The sequence below is a fragment of the Podarcis erhardii genome (genome assembly GCF_964252035.2).
Source record: "Podarcis erhardii genome assembly, chromosome: 2".
Lineage (NCBI taxonomy): Eukaryota > Metazoa > Chordata > Lepidosauria > Squamata > Lacertidae > Podarcis > Podarcis erhardii.
Window position 1 is genome coordinate 109,832,766 of NC_138498.1, and position 18,256 is coordinate 109,851,021.

The window sequence follows — 18,256 nt, forward strand, 5'->3', positions numbered from 1 at the left end:
AGGGGAAGGGCGGGAGAAGTTTCTGACCCGCAAGGTCCACAAATGACAACACTTTGGAGGTCCCAAGCCGCAAGGTGGTTAGATTGGTCTCAGCTAGGGTCAGGGCCTTTTCAGTACTGGCCCCGACTTGGTGGAATGCTCTGCCACAAGAGACTAGGGCCCTGCGGGACTTGACATCTTTCCGCAGGGCCTGCAAGACAGAGCTGTTCCGCCTGTCCTTTGGTTTGGACTCAGTCTGACCCTTATGCTTCCCCACCCTTATGGTTTTGATTTATGAGCTACTATTAAAATAAGGCTGCATTTTAAATTGTATTTTAACCCATATTTTAATAAACTGGTTTTGTTTGTTTGTCTCCCCCCTCCCCGCCCATTATGTTTTATTGTAATTTTACTGGTGTTAGCCGCCCTGAGCCCGGCTCTGGCCAGGGAGGGCGGGGTATAAATAAATTATTATTATTATTATTATTATTATTATTATTATTATTATTATTCACATTCAGAACTAAAGGACTTCTGCTCTGGAGGCCAGGACCTGAATCAATGGATCCAAGTTACAATAAGGGAGATTCCAAGCTAAACACCAGGAAGAGCTTTCTAACAGTGAGAGCTGTTAGATGGAAACCCTTGGAAAGCGCTATAGACTCTCCTTTCCTTGGAGGTTTTTAAGCAGAGGTTAGATGGCTGCCTGTTTACGTCCCCCATCCCCAACCTTGCCCCATCTTCTCACAGCTAACCACATTTTCTGGCGCAACAATTCCTGGGCAGTCCGCTTTCCTCCAGGACGTCTTTCGCGAAAAGGTCTGCAAGGCCAAGACAACGGAAGTAGTTGTCCCCAAGTCTGCTGGGTCCTTTAATGTCCATGATCTACTAATGCTGGGCATGACCCTAGCTGTTCCTAACAAGAGCTTGCCTCCTTTCTACCAGTGTTCATAATAAACATGCAGGGTGTCACAGGGGCTAATTCCAGGGGTCTAGTGGGTACCAACAGATTTGGCTGCTCTCCTGCATCAATACAACACTATGGCACCAAGGGTGGGGGTGGCGCCATTTGTGCCACACTAGCCACTATTGGAATCCCACTTCCCATCATCCCGCCCACACGATTGGGGACAGTGCTGGGCATCCAGAATTGTTGCAGAAAGGAGACAAAATCAGAGGAACATTTTTTTCCCCCAGCAAAAAGATTTGCTGGACCAAATTTGCCCCCCACACAAAAAAAAAAAGAACCAAAAATTTATTTCATAAATCAGTAAACAGAACACAGAAGAACAAGACGCATAAGGCGCAGCACTTGAACTTTCTGGGTTGGGGGAAAAGATTGTCACACATGCTTCTAATCATTAAAAAACTTTACATACTTGGCAGCAGGACGGATGCATGCATAAAATTTTAAATCTGTGATTAAGGCATAGTTGTTCAACTAGGAAAAAAAGAAATGCCCTGCCCGCCCTGAAATCATATCCTGGACCAAAGATTTTGATTGTTTTATACATCACTAGTGAATAATCATTCATTGCCAGCTATGCGATTGACAGGAACTGCAGAGAACATTGGAATAATGGGATCTTGAGGGTGGTGCATATTTGAAACCGCAGCAGCGAGATGCCTTGTAGTCAGTCCTTTTGACTCCCCAGCAGCGCCACAAAGGTACCTCCTGTGCTGGCTCCTCCAACCTGTCACTCAACCAAGCCTTCCTTTGAAAAGCCTGGCCCACCAAGCCGACCAGGTAGGCTTCACCTGATACTGAACTTCCCCGTCTTCTCTGTACACGTTGATATCGCTCTGCCCCTCACCAGAGATGAAGGTCAGATTTACTCCTCCACAAGTCACCATCAGTTTGGCATCGTCCTGTAGTACCACTGGCTCACGTGGAAATTCTTGCAAGGCCTTGTCGAGGCAGCTATGCAGCTCCTTCAAATCTCCCTGAGTCTCAGAGATGTTGGATGGCAGGTCTTGGAGAACACCACTGATTCTGGCGAGACTGAGCGGCAAAGGGTGGCGCCCAAGCCTTGCCATGTGGACTTCTGGGCTGGCCTCATCGAGGATGTACGACGCTGTGCCATTGATCCAGACCACTTCGATGTGGACTTCCCCTTTTCCGGAAACGAACTCCTGCTTTGTTCCGTTACACTGAAGGACCATCCTGGAATTCTTCCGCACCATGGCTGGTTCCTCAGAAAACTTGTGAACAGCTTCCTCCAAGCACTTACGCATGGCTCCCTGTTGCGGTTCCTGCATCTCGGCTTCCAGTAGAGCAGCAAGACTGAGGTTTTTCTGCCCAATCAAGATGGCCGCTGTCACGTTCTCCCCAGCTTTTGCCCCGTCGGCTTCAACGGGAGATTGCTGTCTCCACGGGGCCCAGAACAGAGCCCCGATAAAAGCCAGGGTGAGGAGGGTGAGAAGGGCAAGGAGAACCAGAATCAAAGTCCAGGTTTTTCGTTTGCCCAGCGGCCTGGTCGTCTGAGTCATAGTGGACTTGTCAGAGAAACTGGGCACGCCACATTCTATGCTGTAGAGCCACGATGGCACAGAGCTTCGGGGCAGGATTCCCCAGAGTTTCTCTCTGTACGAGAATCTCTGCACAGGTATGAGCTTGCTGTCGTCCCCATCGTCCAGAAGCGGCTCAAACAGGTTGCTGTCATCCCTCATGCTGGCAGAATCTGGCAATGAAAAACAGCTTAAAAATGAGTGACTTCTGGGCATGTACACCTGAAAGCAACCCTTCTGCTCCATGTTAGCAGTTCTTCAAGCAGCGTGCAATTGAACAACTGTTTCTGGTTTTAAATGTTCAGGTTTGTCAGTGGTATTCTACCCTGAGGCCTTTATATTTTGCACAGAACGGCTAACAAATTCATTAGCCAATAATCAATTATTATAATAAATTTATAGTTTTCGTTTCTACCCGACGCTTTCCTCCATACTTGGGTTCTCTCCTCCATCTTCATTGTCATCCTCACAACCCCCATGAGGCAATTAGGCAGGGAGTCATGTGACCAGCCCCAAGGTCACCCAATGGGCTTCATGGTCTCCCAGGTCCTAGTCTGACACTCTAATCACTACACACTGGGTCCTTGAAGGTAAAAAGCGGAACACAAATGTAATACATCAATAATAAAAATGGTATGAGAAAAAAAATCTATGTTTTAAGCTCCGTTTCACTTCATTGATTATTGGTACATCCTATGGGATGTCAAGGGACGTGGGTGGCGCTGTGGGTTAAATCACAGAGCCTAGGACTTGCCGATCAGAAGGTAGGCGGTTCAAATCCCCGCGACAGGGTGAGCTCCCATTGCTCGGTCCCTGCTCCTGCCAGCCTAGCAGTTCAAAAGCACGTGAAAGTACAGGTAGATAAATAGGTACTGCTCCGGTGGGAAGGTAAATGGCGTTTCCGTGCGCTGCTCTGGTTCGCCAGAAGCAGCTTAGTCATGCTGGCCACATGACCTGGAAGCTGTATGCTGGCTCCCTCGGCCAGTAAAGCGAGAGGAGCGCTGCAACCCCAGAGTCGGCCACGACTGGACCTAATGGTCAGGGGTCCCTTTACCTTTACCTATGGGATGTCGTAGAGTGCTTGGACATACCCCATTCCTGCCATCTGATCTGCACAAGTTATCTGTCTGTTCCCAGACCCGATTTAAGTTGTGAATTCATGCCTTTAAGGTCCAAAACCATCTGGTTATCTGAAGGACAGTGTTCCTCTGCCTGTGCCTTCCCAAGTGTTCAGTCCAAATTGGGGTTCTGTTATGGATTCCTTCACCAGCTGAAGGGTGGTGAGTATATCTCTAATAATAATAATTTATTTCTTATACCCCACCCACCTGATTGGGTTGCCCCAGCTACTCTGGGCAGCTTCCAGTAAAATTACAAAGTGAAACAGTAGGGTCTTTTCTGTTGTGGGGCCAATCCTACAGAAGGCCCTGCTTGGGAGACCTGCCTGGACCTAACGCTGGAAATTTTTAGGGTGGACAGAGGGTGGTTTAGGTTCATTTTCTATTATGTCTTACATGTGGGTTTGGGTTCTGAGGATACGGTCCTTTGGGGCTGTCGGTCACATCCACACAGTACATTTAAAACTTAATTACGTCACCTTAAAACACACAGCTTCTCCCAATGAATCTTGGGAACTGTAATTTTTTAGGCGTGCTGAGTTGTGAGGAGACCCTTAACAAACTACATTTCCCATGATTCTTTATGAAAGGGGGAGTGGCGTAGTAAGACTGTTTTAAACGTATGGATGTGACTGTTTTCTGGATTTTCTGTTGTTCTCCTTACCGGCGACAGTAGAGGAACGGAAGACACAACCAGAAGCAGGGACTCAAGCCACAAAGATGGGGTGCACAGTGGAAATGAAAGGGATACAGCTCACAACCAGAGCAGCATCAGCTGTTGCTGGGGCAACGAAGGGTTGGGACTAGCTAGGAAGCAAAGGAAAATGGAGGGCTGGCATGGTGCTGTTGCCACGGTGATGGAAACACATCTTCCTGATGTACAACACCTGGAGGACTTCCTGCTGGTCCTTCTAGAACATGGGTAGGCAAACTAAGGCCTGGGGGCCAGATCCGGCCCAATCACCTTCTAAATCCAGCCTACGGACAGTCTGGGAATCTGCGTGTTTTTACATGAGTAGAATGTGTCCTTTTATTTAGAATGCATCTCTGGGTTATTTGTGGGGCATAGGAATTCGTTCATTTCCCCCCCCCCAAGATATAGTCCGGCCCCTGACAAGGTCTGAGGGACAGTGGACCGGCCCCCTGCTGAAAAAGTTTGCTGACCCCTGTTCTAGAAGGCATGAAAGGCTGGACAAAGGAAGCTGAGCTCGCTCTCAAGTCTGGGAGTGTCTGGCAGCAGCAACAGGAAGAGGAGGGTGTTGTAAACCTCCCATCCGTGGCTGAGGGCCTCAAGTCAGCAGTAGGCCCAGGATGTGCCTGGTGGGGTAGAGCAAGCAGCCTGCACGGCACCCCCTAAGTTAACCTTCTTCCCTCACCACCCTATCCTAAGTGTTGAAGTCAGTTTCACATGTTGAAGTCAGTTTCACATGCCAGTCTAGTTGGCTTCAGTGGGGCAGCATCCCTTAGCTGAAAAAGTCTACTTCCTTGGGTGACCTCCCTGGGGCGCAAGCCTGGGTGGTGTGTATGAAGGTCCTGGCCTGCCCAGATGACAAGACACCCCCCCCAGCCCTGCTGATGTGGTCCAAAGGAAAGCAGAGCAATACATTTAGCACCAGCTTGGCTGCAGGAGTTGCTGGAAGGAGGCATACAAGGATTTGTGTGTAGAATTTATTCCTGAGCCTTCTCTTCTCCCGAATATATCCCGCAAGGCAGCGGAGGTTTAGGGTTAGAGTTTCCCTTCTCTTAGATGGGCTGCCTTCCCAGGTTGATGAGCCCTATCTGCCCCAGGATATTGGGGTCAGCAAACTTTTTCAGCAGGGGGCCAGTCCACTGCCTCTCAGACCTTGTGGGGGACCGGACTGTATTTTGAAGGGGAAAAAAATTATGAACTGAAGGAAAGTTTTGTTTCTGCACATCAGAAAACATTGCATTCTGACTCGTTCTTAGTCTGACCTGTTCTTAGTGCTTGGTTGACCACATTTACAAATGAATGCTGTATATTAATCACCGAGTAATTGTTTAAGCCTTGCCATATTAATCACTAGTAATAGTTTAACAAGGAGGCTTTCACGCCTGCCCAATTCTGTGTTCCCTTCCCCAGCCTTTGGTCTATTGATGATTAATGCCTATATGCATCCTCTGCCTTGTATTTGTGTTAACCAATCAGCAACAAGCACATATGTGGCAATGCTGTATTATTCAATAAAAGGGACTCCCCGAGACATGCTCGGGAGGATGCCTCCCAGATGACACCTGCTACTCGTCTGTCATTTATTCCAACCCAACAATGAACAAATTCCTATGCCCCACATATGACCCAGAGATGCATTTTAAATAAAAGCACACATTCTACTCATGTAAAAACACGCTGATTCCCGGACTGTCCTTGGGCCGGATTGAGAAGGCAATTTGGCCACATCCGGCCCCCAGGCCTTAGTTTGCCTACCCATGGGCTACAGGGATAAAAATTGAGAAGGCGGACTTCCGGGATAGCGCGAACGGGTAATGGCGGATTCCCTCCGAGCTCTGGAGGGAATCGGCTCCGCTAAGGACGGGTCTTGCCGTGCCGGCGACACGGGGACCCTTAGAAACCGCAGGCGCTGAAGCCTGCGGACATGGAGACTCGGCGGGCACCTTAAGCGCCCTCCCCGACCCGCGAAGAGCCTTTTTAAAGGCTACGGAGGGGACCGGAGAGTGGCGTGGAGCTGAGAGTCGATCGCTGCCTTGGCGGAGCGAAGCCGCGAGCCATGACCGGAGAGCGCTATCTTTCTTCCTGAAATTTGGACTGAAAAAACAACTCGTGAGTAGAAGGAAATTTTGGCACTAAAAGTTTTATCATTGAATTTGAGTACGAGCGGGGGATGTGTTAAAAAGGAAGTCCACACTCCCCCCCCCACCAAAAGACTTAAAGCAAGGAGAGGAGCACTAAGTCGGAAAGACTCTGGTGTTGAAAGGAGAAAGAACACTTTCATAAATTGGTTGAAAAAGTTACTTGTGCTGGAGTGAAGAGAGGGGAATCCCAGAGGTTTTGCTTTTGGCGGACCCCCCCCCCGAACCCGGGCAGTGCCCTGCTTGGGAACCCGAGAGAAAAAACAAGGTGTTTGACAGCTGTCAAAAGAGCTGTCAAACGGACGTCAGCTTGGAAATTGAGTTAAAACTGTGTCATAATTATATTGTTGGGACTAAAAGTGTTACATTAAATTGACTGGAAACAAACTAATTCTGAATAACAAAGTAACGAACTGTTGGAAAAGAACTATGATGGAAATCCCCCTGGAGGGAACTAAAGACATTGCAATGGCTGCGGAAGGAAAACTACTGGCAGAGATAAAAAAAATGTTTTCCCTGGTGGGAGCTCTGCAAGAGCAGAGCTTAGCCATGAGAGATCAACTGATGACCTTCAATCTTAAACTAAACAAATCTGTTGGTGGAGCTAACCGGATGGAAAAAGAATCTGCAGCTGCAGAAAAAGAGACAACTTCAGAACTGGGGGAAAAAGAAGAAAAAGAAGAAGGAGTTCAGGAGGAAGAGAGCAATCAAATATCTGTAACTTTTGGGAGGAAAAGAAGTGAAAAAGACAACCAATGGATCATAAACCTGCAAAGAGAGAGAAAGATGGAAGTCCCTGGAACAACTGAAACATTAAGCTACGAAAGAACGAATAAGTATGATGGAGACTTCTTCTTTAAGCTGCAACATGGGAGATCTGTTGATCCTGGACAAAGACTGTTTTTGTTTGAAAAATATGAGGAACTGGTGACAGAATTCCTTCGAGAAGAGAAGATCAATAAAAAGGACTACAAACAAAATTGCTGGAGAGTGATTAACGGGGGCCTAAGGGCCTCTGATGTGAGAAATCCGGGTTAAATCTGTCTTTTTTTTTCTTTGGGATATTAATGTGGGAAGGGGCAAATACCGGGACAGAGGGGGAGGGGAGTGCAGAGTGGTAAAAGTCTGGGGTTTAGAATAGAAATATTATTGTTTTTTGATTTAATATAAAGAGTAAGGAATTTGTGGGAGAGAAATTAGGCCGACCTTAGAGAAACAACTGAATATGTATAATGGGATTTAAAGTAAAAATGGATAAAGGATAAATTATAAGAAAAGATATGAATAATATTTAAGAGATTTGAACAAATAACTTGCTGAGATATTTAATGAAATGGGAAGGTGGCTGGGGGGGGTGGGGGGAAGTCACTGAAAGAGGGTAATGATTGTAAGGGTATGAAACTACAGATATTCTGTTTTGTGTTTTGTGTTTATGATATATGTTTGTGTTTGTTTAAAAAATTTTGAAAATCCAATAAAAATATTTAAAAAAAAAAAAAAATTGAGAAGGCGGCTAAAAGGCAAGCTAGAGCCCCCCCCCCTACCCATTGTGCTACTGTTATCAACAGTTCAAACAATTACGGTAGCTATAAAGGAGATAAGGTGTAAATCATTAGCCTCAGGAGAAGACTTCTCCCTCTCTGAACTGCATCTAAGTGAAGGAACTGATGCTCCTTGGATGGCAGCTAAAATCTGCATTGTGCAAAGGCAGCATAGAAATAAATTTACTAAGCCAAGCAATCAGTGTGTGAACTTGCCAATCTGGACACTGCGTGGTACCCTATTGTTCACCCATAAAAACACACAAATGCACCCCACTCCTAGATTGGATTAATTTAGGAGATGGGGAGACTAGAGGTTGAACACCAGAAAATAGCTACCATAACTACTGGCACTAAAATATATATTTTTAACAAGTACGTTTCCGAGCACAATTAAAAGTGTTGGTGCTGACCTTTAAAGCCCTAAACGGCCTCGGTCCAGTATACCTGAAGGAGCATCTCCACCCCCATCGTTCTACCCGGATACTGAGGTCCAGCACGGAGGGCCTTCTGGCAGTTCCCTCACTGCGAGAAGCCAAGTTACAGGGAACCAGGCAGAGGGCCTTCTCGGTAGTGGCGCCCTCCCTGTGGAACGCCCTCCCACCAGATGTCAAAGAAATAAACCACTATCTGACTTTAAGAAGACCTCTGAAGGCAGCCCTGTTTAGGGAAGCTTTTAATGTTTGATGTATCACAGTATTTTAATATTCTTTTGGAAGCCGCCCAGAGTGGCTGGGGAAGCCCAGCCAGATGGGCGGGGTATAAATAATAAATTATTATTATTATTATTATTATTATTATTATCCTCAGAAAGGCAAAAAATAGGGCAATAGTGATTCACAAAGGGCAGGGATGTGAAAATAGGGGGCTGTCCCTGATAGGGGGCAGGATCAACTGAAGCAGACTAATACATTACAAGAGGAAAACTTTATTTTCTACCTGCTAAGCAACTGTATGCAGAGCCCGGCCTGAAGCAGGGTGGTAACCCTGCTGACACTGGATCTAGGCTACTTGCAAGATTATCTAGGTTTGCAGGATTATCCCGTCTCCCTTTTCACAAGGGTCAACTGCAGACTCTGTATTTTGCCGGAGGGATTCAATCGCATACTGGAAAATCATCACATACAGCTCCCAAGTTAAAACAGTACAACGCATCATCAGAGATCTACAACCTCTCCTGGACAATGACAGTTCTCTTTCTCAAGCTCTGGGAGGAAGACCTTTCATTGCCTACAGACAGCCACCCAGTCTTAAACAACTCCTAACCCACAATAATACTACAACCAGACCTAACACAGACACTGGCACCAGAGCCTGTAATAAACCCAGATGCCAACTTTGCTGCCACATACACCCGGACAACACCATTACTGGCCCCAACAACATCACACATACCATTTCGGGACTATTTAATTGCTCATCGTCTAACATTGTGTATGCCATAAAATGCCAACAGTGTCCTTCAGCTCTCTATATTGGACAAACAGGCCAGACCTTACGCCAAAGAATAAACGGACATAAATCGGACATCAGGAATCACAAGACAGAGAAACCAGTAGGAGAACACTTCAATCTCCCAGGACATTCTATACAAGATCTCAAAGTAGCTGTTTTACTACAAAGGAATTTCAGAAATAGACTGGAAAGAGAAGCTGCTGAATTACAACTTATCACCAAACTTAAAACAATGGAAAAACCTGGCCTGAACAAAGACCTAGGATTCTTATCTCATTATACATGACAAAGCCATTTTTCACCTTTTCACCCCTTGCTTCCTCCTGTAAGACCTATTGCAGTCGTTAAGAGTCGTCAACAGGCTCATCACAGCTATCTGCCAATCACCCATTCCTACCACCCTTCTGAGTAATACCCCTCCCCACCTTCTCACTATATAGAAAGGTCTGGAAACTTCTGTTTCAGTGTATCTGAAGAAGTGTGCATGCACACGAAAGCTCATACCAAGAACTGACTTAGTTGGTCTTTAAGGTGCTACTGGAAGGAATTTTTTTGTTTTGCAAATTAGAAGCATTATAACTTCAAGAGGATTTCCGCCCTGGAAATTGCTCTTACCATTAGCCCCACCCACCCCAAACGGCAAGCTCCGCTTCCAAGATGTTTGCAGACTGAAATCAGAGCGGCTCCAGTCAGGATCCAACCCGCCCCGCCCCCTTTCCGACCTGCTGAAACGGTTTGCAGCAACTGCTCCACAGCCGCCTGCGTTGCGCGCAAAAAGGGCGCGCGCAGATCCAAATACCGGGGCTGCAAAGGAGGGAAGATGGGGAAAGTGTCGTGGGGCTGAGATCTAGAACGCAATTATTATCATCAGAAAAGCAGCGCAGTTGGAGGGGGGGGGGAGGAGAAAAACAGGAGAAGCGCAGGACTGCACCCTAAACACGCAAAAGACACGCACCCCAGAAACACGCTATTTACCTTCGCACCACCACTACGGGAGTCGGCTGAGATGCGTAAACCCCTTGTTCTCGCGCAGCGTCCCGTCACCGCCCGAATCTCGATCCGCCCAGCTGATCCAGCCGCTTTACAGCCGCAGGCGATCACTCCTCGCTCGCTCCAGCCAATGGGAGGCGGTCCCAGAATTGCATCGTTAATCCGGTCTTAAAGGAAAACAAAATTAAAAAATTCCATCCGGTAGCACCTTAGAGACCAACTAAGTTTGTTATTAGTATGAGTTTTCGTGTGCATGCGCGAGGGTGGAGGAAAGAAGTTCAGCGCGTAGGGGGGGCGGGGACGTCCGGGGCGGGTCCAGTGGTCCGGGCTCTAAGCTTGCTCTCTAACTGTGTCGAGCGTAGGCATTTAAAGACTCTGATGGGCGAAATCAGTCTTACGATGCAGGATCCGTAGCAAAAGGATGCCGTGCCGAGCGCGCTCGTAGAATCCTACAGTTGGAAAGGACCATCCTTATTTAGGCATCTTCTCTCTTTCTTTCTTTTTAAATTATTTTTTTATTGATTTTCAACCAGAATACATTTATGTACATTTGTTATACAAATAATCTCATATAAAACCTTTAGCTCTGCCGAGCTTCAGACTTCCTCCCCCCCCCCCTTCGGTAAGTATCTTATAATTTCATTACATCTCGTATTTTATTCGTTTATCTAATTAACCATATGCTGTTGAAGTTAATCAAACCCTGCCAGTGTCTTTAAAGATTTACAATTATCTCTTATATACACCAAATATTTACTCCAATTTTCAGAAAACTTCTGATCTTCCTTATCTCCTATTCTCCCTGATAATCTAGCCAGTTCTGCATAATTTATCAACTTAACCTTCCCATCCGAAATAGTTGGTATTACATTTGTCTTCCAATTCTGGGCCAACATAATCCTTGCTGCCGTCGTGGCATACAAAAATAAATTTTTATCCTTCTTTTTAACCTCATTTCCCACTAATCGCAAAAGAAAGGCTTCGGTTATTTAGGCATCTTCTCAGCCACTCAACTCACTCCCATTTGCCTGTATCTTAGCTTGTGGAAGAGAGCAAAGTTGCCCAGGTGCCCCACAAGCTGTGGGAGGTTAATCTGCAGCCCTCCAGACAGTGCAGAACTACAGCTCCCATCATCCCTCACCACTGGCCACATGGGCTGGTGGAAGCTGAGGTCCAAAATTTCTGGAGGACACTGGATTGGAGGTGGTTGGTTTAAAGCAGGGGTATGTTATAAGAAAAAACTGCTCCTTTTTCCTTATGGGGTATCCAAGAGCCCGTAGAGAGTCCTTAAGTGGGTTCTCTATCGGTAGCAACAGAGGTCAGCCAGAGTACAGTGGTACCTCAGGTTACATACACTTCGGGTTACAGACTCTGCTAACCCAGAAACAGTGCTTCAGGTTAAGAACTTTGCTTCAGGATGAGAACAGAAATTGTGCTCCGGCGGCGCAGCAGCAGGAGGAGGCCCAATTAGCTAAAGTGGTGCTTCAGGTTAAGAACAGTTTCAGGTTAAGTACGGACCTCTGGAACGAATTAAGTACTTAACCCGAGGTACCACTGTATGGTATACTGAGAAGCAAAGCAGCTAGTAAGCCTGATCTTTATTAAACTGTTGCAACAGGGTCCTTACTCCCCACAGGCAGGAGGAGAGAACCCTGAATGATGGTGCGCAAGCCCTTATACAGACTCTTGAAATTGCCCACCCTGTAGCCCAAGACTACCACCCCCTGAAACATCATACATACATCACAGGAGGCGGCCATCTACAGCAGAAATCCTGTCTGCCAGGATACCTGATAACGGCCACTGATTGCATTACCTGGGCAATCTGGCCATTCTTTGGTGAGGGTTAATACTTCAGTTCGTGAATCCAGGTCACAGGCTCACCCTATTCATACACAAATATGCCCTTAAGACAGGATCTGTAAGCAAAAGACAATGGGGAGGCTTTTCCATTTCCTTCCTCCTTGCAGAGAAATATTTGAGGTCAATTTGGGAGATCCAAAATGGCTTCTGGATTGCTCTCCTATACTATTTCAGACACGTGGTTCATACACTTATGTATGTTTGCCTTGTACATTTATGAACATTTATATCTGAGACCTTAGAATTATTATAACAGGTAGGGGTTACGAATCTCTCTTTGTGGGAGGGCTGCATTTATGCACATTCTCTCATGCAGATATCAGGATGCATCAGGATAATACTTTGGGAGTTCCAGCCGCCCTGGCCCAGGGACATAGCTCTGCCAAAGTTTCTAGTCTACTTCTTCCACCCACACAGGAGAAAGCAACGAGTGAGTGAGTTATAGTCTGTGGTGGGGGAAGGGTGTCATAGGAATTGGCAGGCATATTGGAGCTTAGCCTCACACGCTAGCAGGCTACTTTGAAAGTTTTACTTATTACATCCAAAGGTCTGGTTCATGCATTGTTCCATGCAACAGCAAAGAGAACGCAGGTCGATTGCTCTTGGGTGCAAAATACACAATGCAGTTTCGAACATGCAGTCTGAACTTGGATCAAGGGCAGACATGTCCGTCCTGGTCGGTTACATGGCTGAAAGAGATGGAGGAAGAGAAACAACTCACCTCCTCCTAAACGAGAGGTGGGGTTGACCTAGCTAAGTCTAGGAACAGAACTCGGTGTTCTTAACCCCTTCATGCACTAACTAGCACTTATGCATAGCTATGTTTGACTGCAATTTCGCATGGACTAAAGCTGTTGCTGGTGAGTGGAATGCAGACTACTGGGAAAGGGCATGGGGCTGGGACCTTGGGGAGGAGCACCCCACACTGCAACATTTTGTTGTAGGTCTCACTCCTCGCCGCTTGCAGTGTGGGATGCTCCTACACAAGGCCCCAGCCCATGCCCTACAAAGACCAAAGCAGACATTTTGTATGCAAGTTTTATTTGTTTGACATATTTCGCCAAGTATTGCACAAAGGTATACAAGTACAAACCATCACCACAGAGGAAGAAGAAGAGCTGGAGGGGGCTTGAGAGCAAATGAATACATTCAGGATCAGTATAGACAAATCTGTTGATCCTTTTCCACACAGGTGGGTGCTCCAAAAATATTCAGGCTGGCATAGGAGAGGGAGGGCTTGGCTATAGTACCAATCACACGCTATGAAGTTTAACTACGCTTAATAAACCCCTAGGAACAATGACAACAAATAGTTCCTCTGCAAGATCAACTGAAGCTAATTTGATTAGTGCAAGGAGGGACCTGTAATCAGCCCCTCATTCATTCCAGGAAGGGACAGGCAGGAAAGACCTGGGGAGGAGCACCCCCTCTTTCTTGCAAGCCAAATTTACTTTTCTGATTTGTGGCCCAGCTTAACAGCACTATTTAGGCCTCTCAAAGAACCATACCCAACATGAAACTTTCTAAACAACGGTTTGTCCAATCGGCACTTGCAGTGTAAATGACCAGGGATACGGCCACTGTTATCAGCAGGCTGGCATCAGACACAGTGATAGGTCTCTGTATTGCATTGATTCTTCCAAAGCACTCGAACAATAGTTTTAGTAAAATGGAGGGGGAAAATCGCTCCTTGCATGAGAGCACATTTGCTATCTCACACAGTAAGCTTACAGAAAGTGCAACAGTGCTACCCCAAAACCTGTGAGCTGACCATCTGGAGTATTGTGAATTAAAAACCCACTCAGATTATTATGATGTTAAAACCCACTAGTGGGATTTGATGCACACGAGAGTTCAATGCGCTGCAATGCTCAAGATCATGTCCAAAAACATTAGCTACCTTGCCTTTATCTATCATGGTTGAAGTGGAAACCAAGCTGAGAATAGAAGAGGCTACAAATCTCCCATTTGGCTCACATTTCTTACTTGACCCTTGAGTTTTGAAGGCAAGCACACCCTCACTAAGAGGTTTTCCATGTGGCATTTAGGATGAAGATGGGCAAAAGCAGAGAAGCAGGCCCCTCTAGAAAAGGAAGCTGTTTACATTTCTATTTCTGGTGGAAGGCTTGAGTTTTATCAGCTGGCCACATTCCAGGCTTGATGACTTGGCATCAAGAGGCTTCTTCAGAGAGCCATGCGGCTCTTTGATCAAACTGGGGTTTTTAATAAGGCTACATCGAGGCAGATCATGTTTTAAGATAAATCACATCTTCATCCTCTGGAAGAGAGATACACACAAGCCAGATTGAAATTGTTTCTAACTGCAGCAGTGTTGTTGTTTTGTCTGTAAAGAACAGATCTTGAGTACTGAGAATATTTTGCTTTTGTATCGTACAACAAATTCTCTCTATAGGTGCTGGAAGAATTGTGGTAGAGCTGAAACTTCAAAATAGGAGAGTCAGGTGCAAGTCAGGTGCTTTAGATGGCAACCAGGTTAGTCACTGGGCTACTTGGATGAGACCGTTCAGGTCCAGTTAGCTTCATTCCCCACTTGGTTGAGTTCTTGGGTGAACTGAGAAATGATGCTCATCTCTTGCTCAATGGCTTGGAGCCTCTCTTCTACGGTGGACAAGGTCTTCTGGAGCCTGTCCATAAGATTCCTCAGTGCATCCTGGTTCATCAAGACCTTGCAGAGAGCTTCTTGGTTCTTCAGGATGGCATCTGTGCAGAAGAAACAACTCATTTATATGCCACCATTCCTCCATAGCTGCCTTGAGCACTGGCATGATTCTCCACCCAACCCCATTTTATCCTACCCTATTAGGTTGAATGGGACACGGGTGGTGCTGTGGGTTAAACCACAGAGCCTAGGACTTGCCGATCAGAAGGTCGGCGGTTCGAATCCCCGCGATGGGGTGAGCTCCCGTTGCTTGGTCCCTGCTCTGCCAACCTAGCAGTTCGAAAGCATGTCAAGGTGCAAGTAGATAAATAGGTACCACTCCAGCGGGAAGGTAAACGGCGTTTCCGTGTGCTGCTCTGGTTTGCCAGAAGTGGCTTAGTCATGCTGGCTACATGACCTGGAAGCTGTATGCCGGCACCCTCGGCCAGTAAAGCGAGATGAGCGCGGCAACCCCACAGACTGGACCTAATGGTCAGGGGTCCCTTTACCTTTACCTAAGGCTACTGGGAGCTGTCATTTGTTAAGAGTGCTGGGCACTGTTGCCCTGTGAGAGGTAAACTACAGTTCCCAGGATTCTTGGGCTGGTGGGCAGCGTGTCTGCACCCTTGGCTACACCAGTGGAGAAAAGCACAGAACCCGTCAAGCCATTTGGCTTCTAGGCCAGCCAAATCCACATTTGCCAGCAGAGAATTCTTACCGAGCTCCCTGCCGCTGCCCAGATGCATCCCAGAGGCTGCCTTTGAAGGAGAAGCTGCCTGCAGTGGCTGCTGTGGTGACAGCGGTGACAGCGGCGGTGGCAGCGGTGAAATTAACGGTGACAGTGGTGACAGCACCGGTTGTAGCTGACTTTGCTGTACTCCTTCATCAGGGACCTCTTGAGAGCTGTCTTGATGTTCTTGGTACGCAAACACATGCCCTATTTTGGGGAGAGAGAGAAAGCAGTCATGGCATGCGTGGGCCCAGCCCAATACTTTATGCGTCCCCTACAGATGATTCTCATTTCAACATTAGTGTTTGGACAGCACCTTTCAGGCTGGCCTTGGGGCATATTAATACACACCTTTTGTCCTGGCAGATGAGAATGACTGGGGGAGTTCAGGAGCAACAGCTGGAGAGATTACCATTACCAGCACCCACTCTGTCGTTACTGCCCCCCTTTGCCTAATAGTAGGGCTGACCATGGCTACTACACATTTGATTTGGGGCTTATCCCTACTGTCGTTTAATGTGGAGAGTAAGCTTTCCAAACCACTGTTAATTCTCTCTTGTCCACATGACGTTCTCCTCTAAATCCCTGCTTTTCCATATTTTCTGTCCCAGATTATTTGCTGTTAGGACTCAGTCAAATCACTGATTTGAAGGGCTCCTCCTGTGAGATTTTGCTCCTCAAAGTTCAGAGTCCAAGAGTGACTCCATCCCACATATCAGCATATAACAATTCACCACAATTAAGTTCTCCTGCCCAAGGCCTACCAAAATCCAACTGTGTAAACAGCAGTACTTTTGACCACTTCCTATTCATGACAAAGGAGCTTGTGGAGGAGAACATCCTAGTGCCATGGTTTTCAACGTGGCACCCTGGAGTGCCATGACTGATAGGGATGCCAAAGGCAACATTGGCCTCTGTCCCTCTTTCCTTCCCCCCCCCCACTTTCTTGCATCCCTGCCTCCTAAAAGTTTGCACAGCTGTTTGTTGCAGTAGCCCTGGCTACAAGTTACCCAGGTGAATGGTGCCCCTGGTGCTTCTCAGGCCCCTCTGGGGCAGTGTGAGGCGGCACCTCTGTTTGGGGCACGGGGGCAGCTCAGAGACCAGGGGTGGCAGCTGTGGCTGCCCAGAAGACTACCAAGGAGAGGGGAGAGGAGGCTGAGGGAACCCTCCACAAAGGAGGGTGTCTGAAAAATGGTGAGAGGCTGCCAGCTCTACAGGAAAGGGGTGACATAACTGGACTTCAGAGCCCCACAGGGGTGCCACAGAAAGAATGTAGTTGGTCAAGAGAGCCATGGGCTCAAGGTTAAAAACCTCTGTCCTAGTGGATTTCAGCTCAATGGCTCTCACCTGTCCCAGTTCCTGCTTTGCTGACCTTAAAGGCATTGGTCTACTCGAGGTAACAGTCTCCTCTTAGCTTTCTTTTTTTATTAAATGGGCCTTTCCCCACTTCCTCCCTTAACTGGAAATCCTGATGGGTAAGTCACAGAATAGGAAATGTAAGGCAACTGGCCTTTCCGGAGTGAGTTTGAAGAACTGGGGCTTCCACTGGGCCTATCCTCCTGGGCTAGGAAGAGCATCTATCAAGGTGAGCGCCAAGTCCTTAGCAGACTGGACACACCCCAATGAAAAGTTGGAGACAGCTACTCTGCTGGCTTTCTCCCTTTTTGGTGGCGAGATTTAAAAGAAGGATTTCAGAGCCCGAGACAAAACAAAACAACACACCCAAGCACCAAACTCTCATAATCTTTAAAAGATCCCATCACTTTAGCTGCAGGACCCATAGCCAAGACATGCCCCCTCCTACCCTGGCCTTTTGCTCCCAAGGCTTTTTTGGGAATGGGAAATGTTTAGCTTTGCATTTTAAATAGTTTTTAATGACAACTGCAAACAGTAAAAATGTAGGTACATAGCCAAAAAGGGGCTCAGCCCCGACCTCGTTTTCATTTAATCATAATGTCCAACAGCTCATCTGCCCATGTGCAGATGTGCAGAGTGCATTTGCCTCACTAGCCAACTACTTTTCTGTGATTGAGGCACAGTCAACTGAAGACAAAACGGATCTCCTAACTCCGATAGAGGAAGGTGAAGCAATCCACCTCCATATATATATATATATATATATATACACACACACACACACACACACACACACACATATATATATATATATATATATATATATATATATATATATATAAGTCGAGCCTGAAACCCCCTCACTGGAGCAATGCCGCTGTGGAAAAGGATTAAAAAGTTCTTCCCAGTAACTGAGCCCTGGAAAATCAGGCACTGCTGCTCACCCAGTTCGGCTTTCAAGTCTTCTTTCAGGGCGACGGCGCTCTCCACCAGGGCCAAGATCCTCGCCCCCATCTCCTCCAGCCTCCCCACTCGCCCTGCCATGCCGGCAACCTCGCTTCACGCCCCAACTGACCGCCCCCCCCCCCATGATTATATAGGTGCAGAGTTGCAGCTGGACGCCGAGCGCCGCTTCCCGGCTGCCCCCTGCGGTTTCCCTTCAGGTCCGCCTCGAGCCGAGGCCAATCAGGCTCCCGCATTCTTTCCTCCGGCTTCGTTCGATTGCCCG

General features: G+C 47.1%; 2 protein-coding genes and 1 long non-coding RNA gene across 4 annotated transcripts in view; 1 reads left to right on the forward strand and 2 right to left on the reverse strand.

Moving 5' to 3' along the window:
* Positions 1 to 18,256, forward strand: part of LOC309337378 — a 101,100-nt gene that overhangs the window by 46,452 nt on the left and 36,392 nt on the right. The window lies entirely within an intron of this gene.
* On the reverse strand, positions 1,220 to 10,661 carry LOC309337120 (uncharacterized protein). Of its 2 annotated transcripts, none has more exons than XM_081853824.1 (2): positions 10,406 to 10,661; positions 1,220 to 2,660 (listed from the first exon to the last, which is right to left on the reverse strand). In XM_081853824.1, exon 2 carries the CDS (start codon positions 2,647 to 2,649, stop codon positions 1,681 to 1,683), a length of 969 nt encoding a protein of 322 aa, XP_081709950.1. In that variant the 5' UTR covers positions 2,650 to 2,660; positions 10,406 to 10,661; the 3' UTR covers positions 1,220 to 1,680. The 2 variants fall into 2 exon arrangements, with proteins under 2 accessions (XP_081709950.1, XP_081709951.1); XM_081853825.1 differs by lacking the exon at positions 10,406 to 10,661 and adding an exon at positions 4,270 to 4,432.
* On the reverse strand, positions 13,324 to 18,110 carry LOC309337264 (uncharacterized protein). Its single transcript, XM_081854034.1, has 3 exons — positions 17,973 to 18,110; positions 15,661 to 15,879; positions 13,324 to 15,004 (listed from the first exon to the last, which is right to left on the reverse strand). Exons 1-3 carry the CDS (start codon positions 18,070 to 18,072, stop codon positions 14,808 to 14,810), a joined length of 516 nt encoding a protein of 171 aa, XP_081710160.1. The 5' UTR covers positions 18,073 to 18,110; the 3' UTR covers positions 13,324 to 14,807.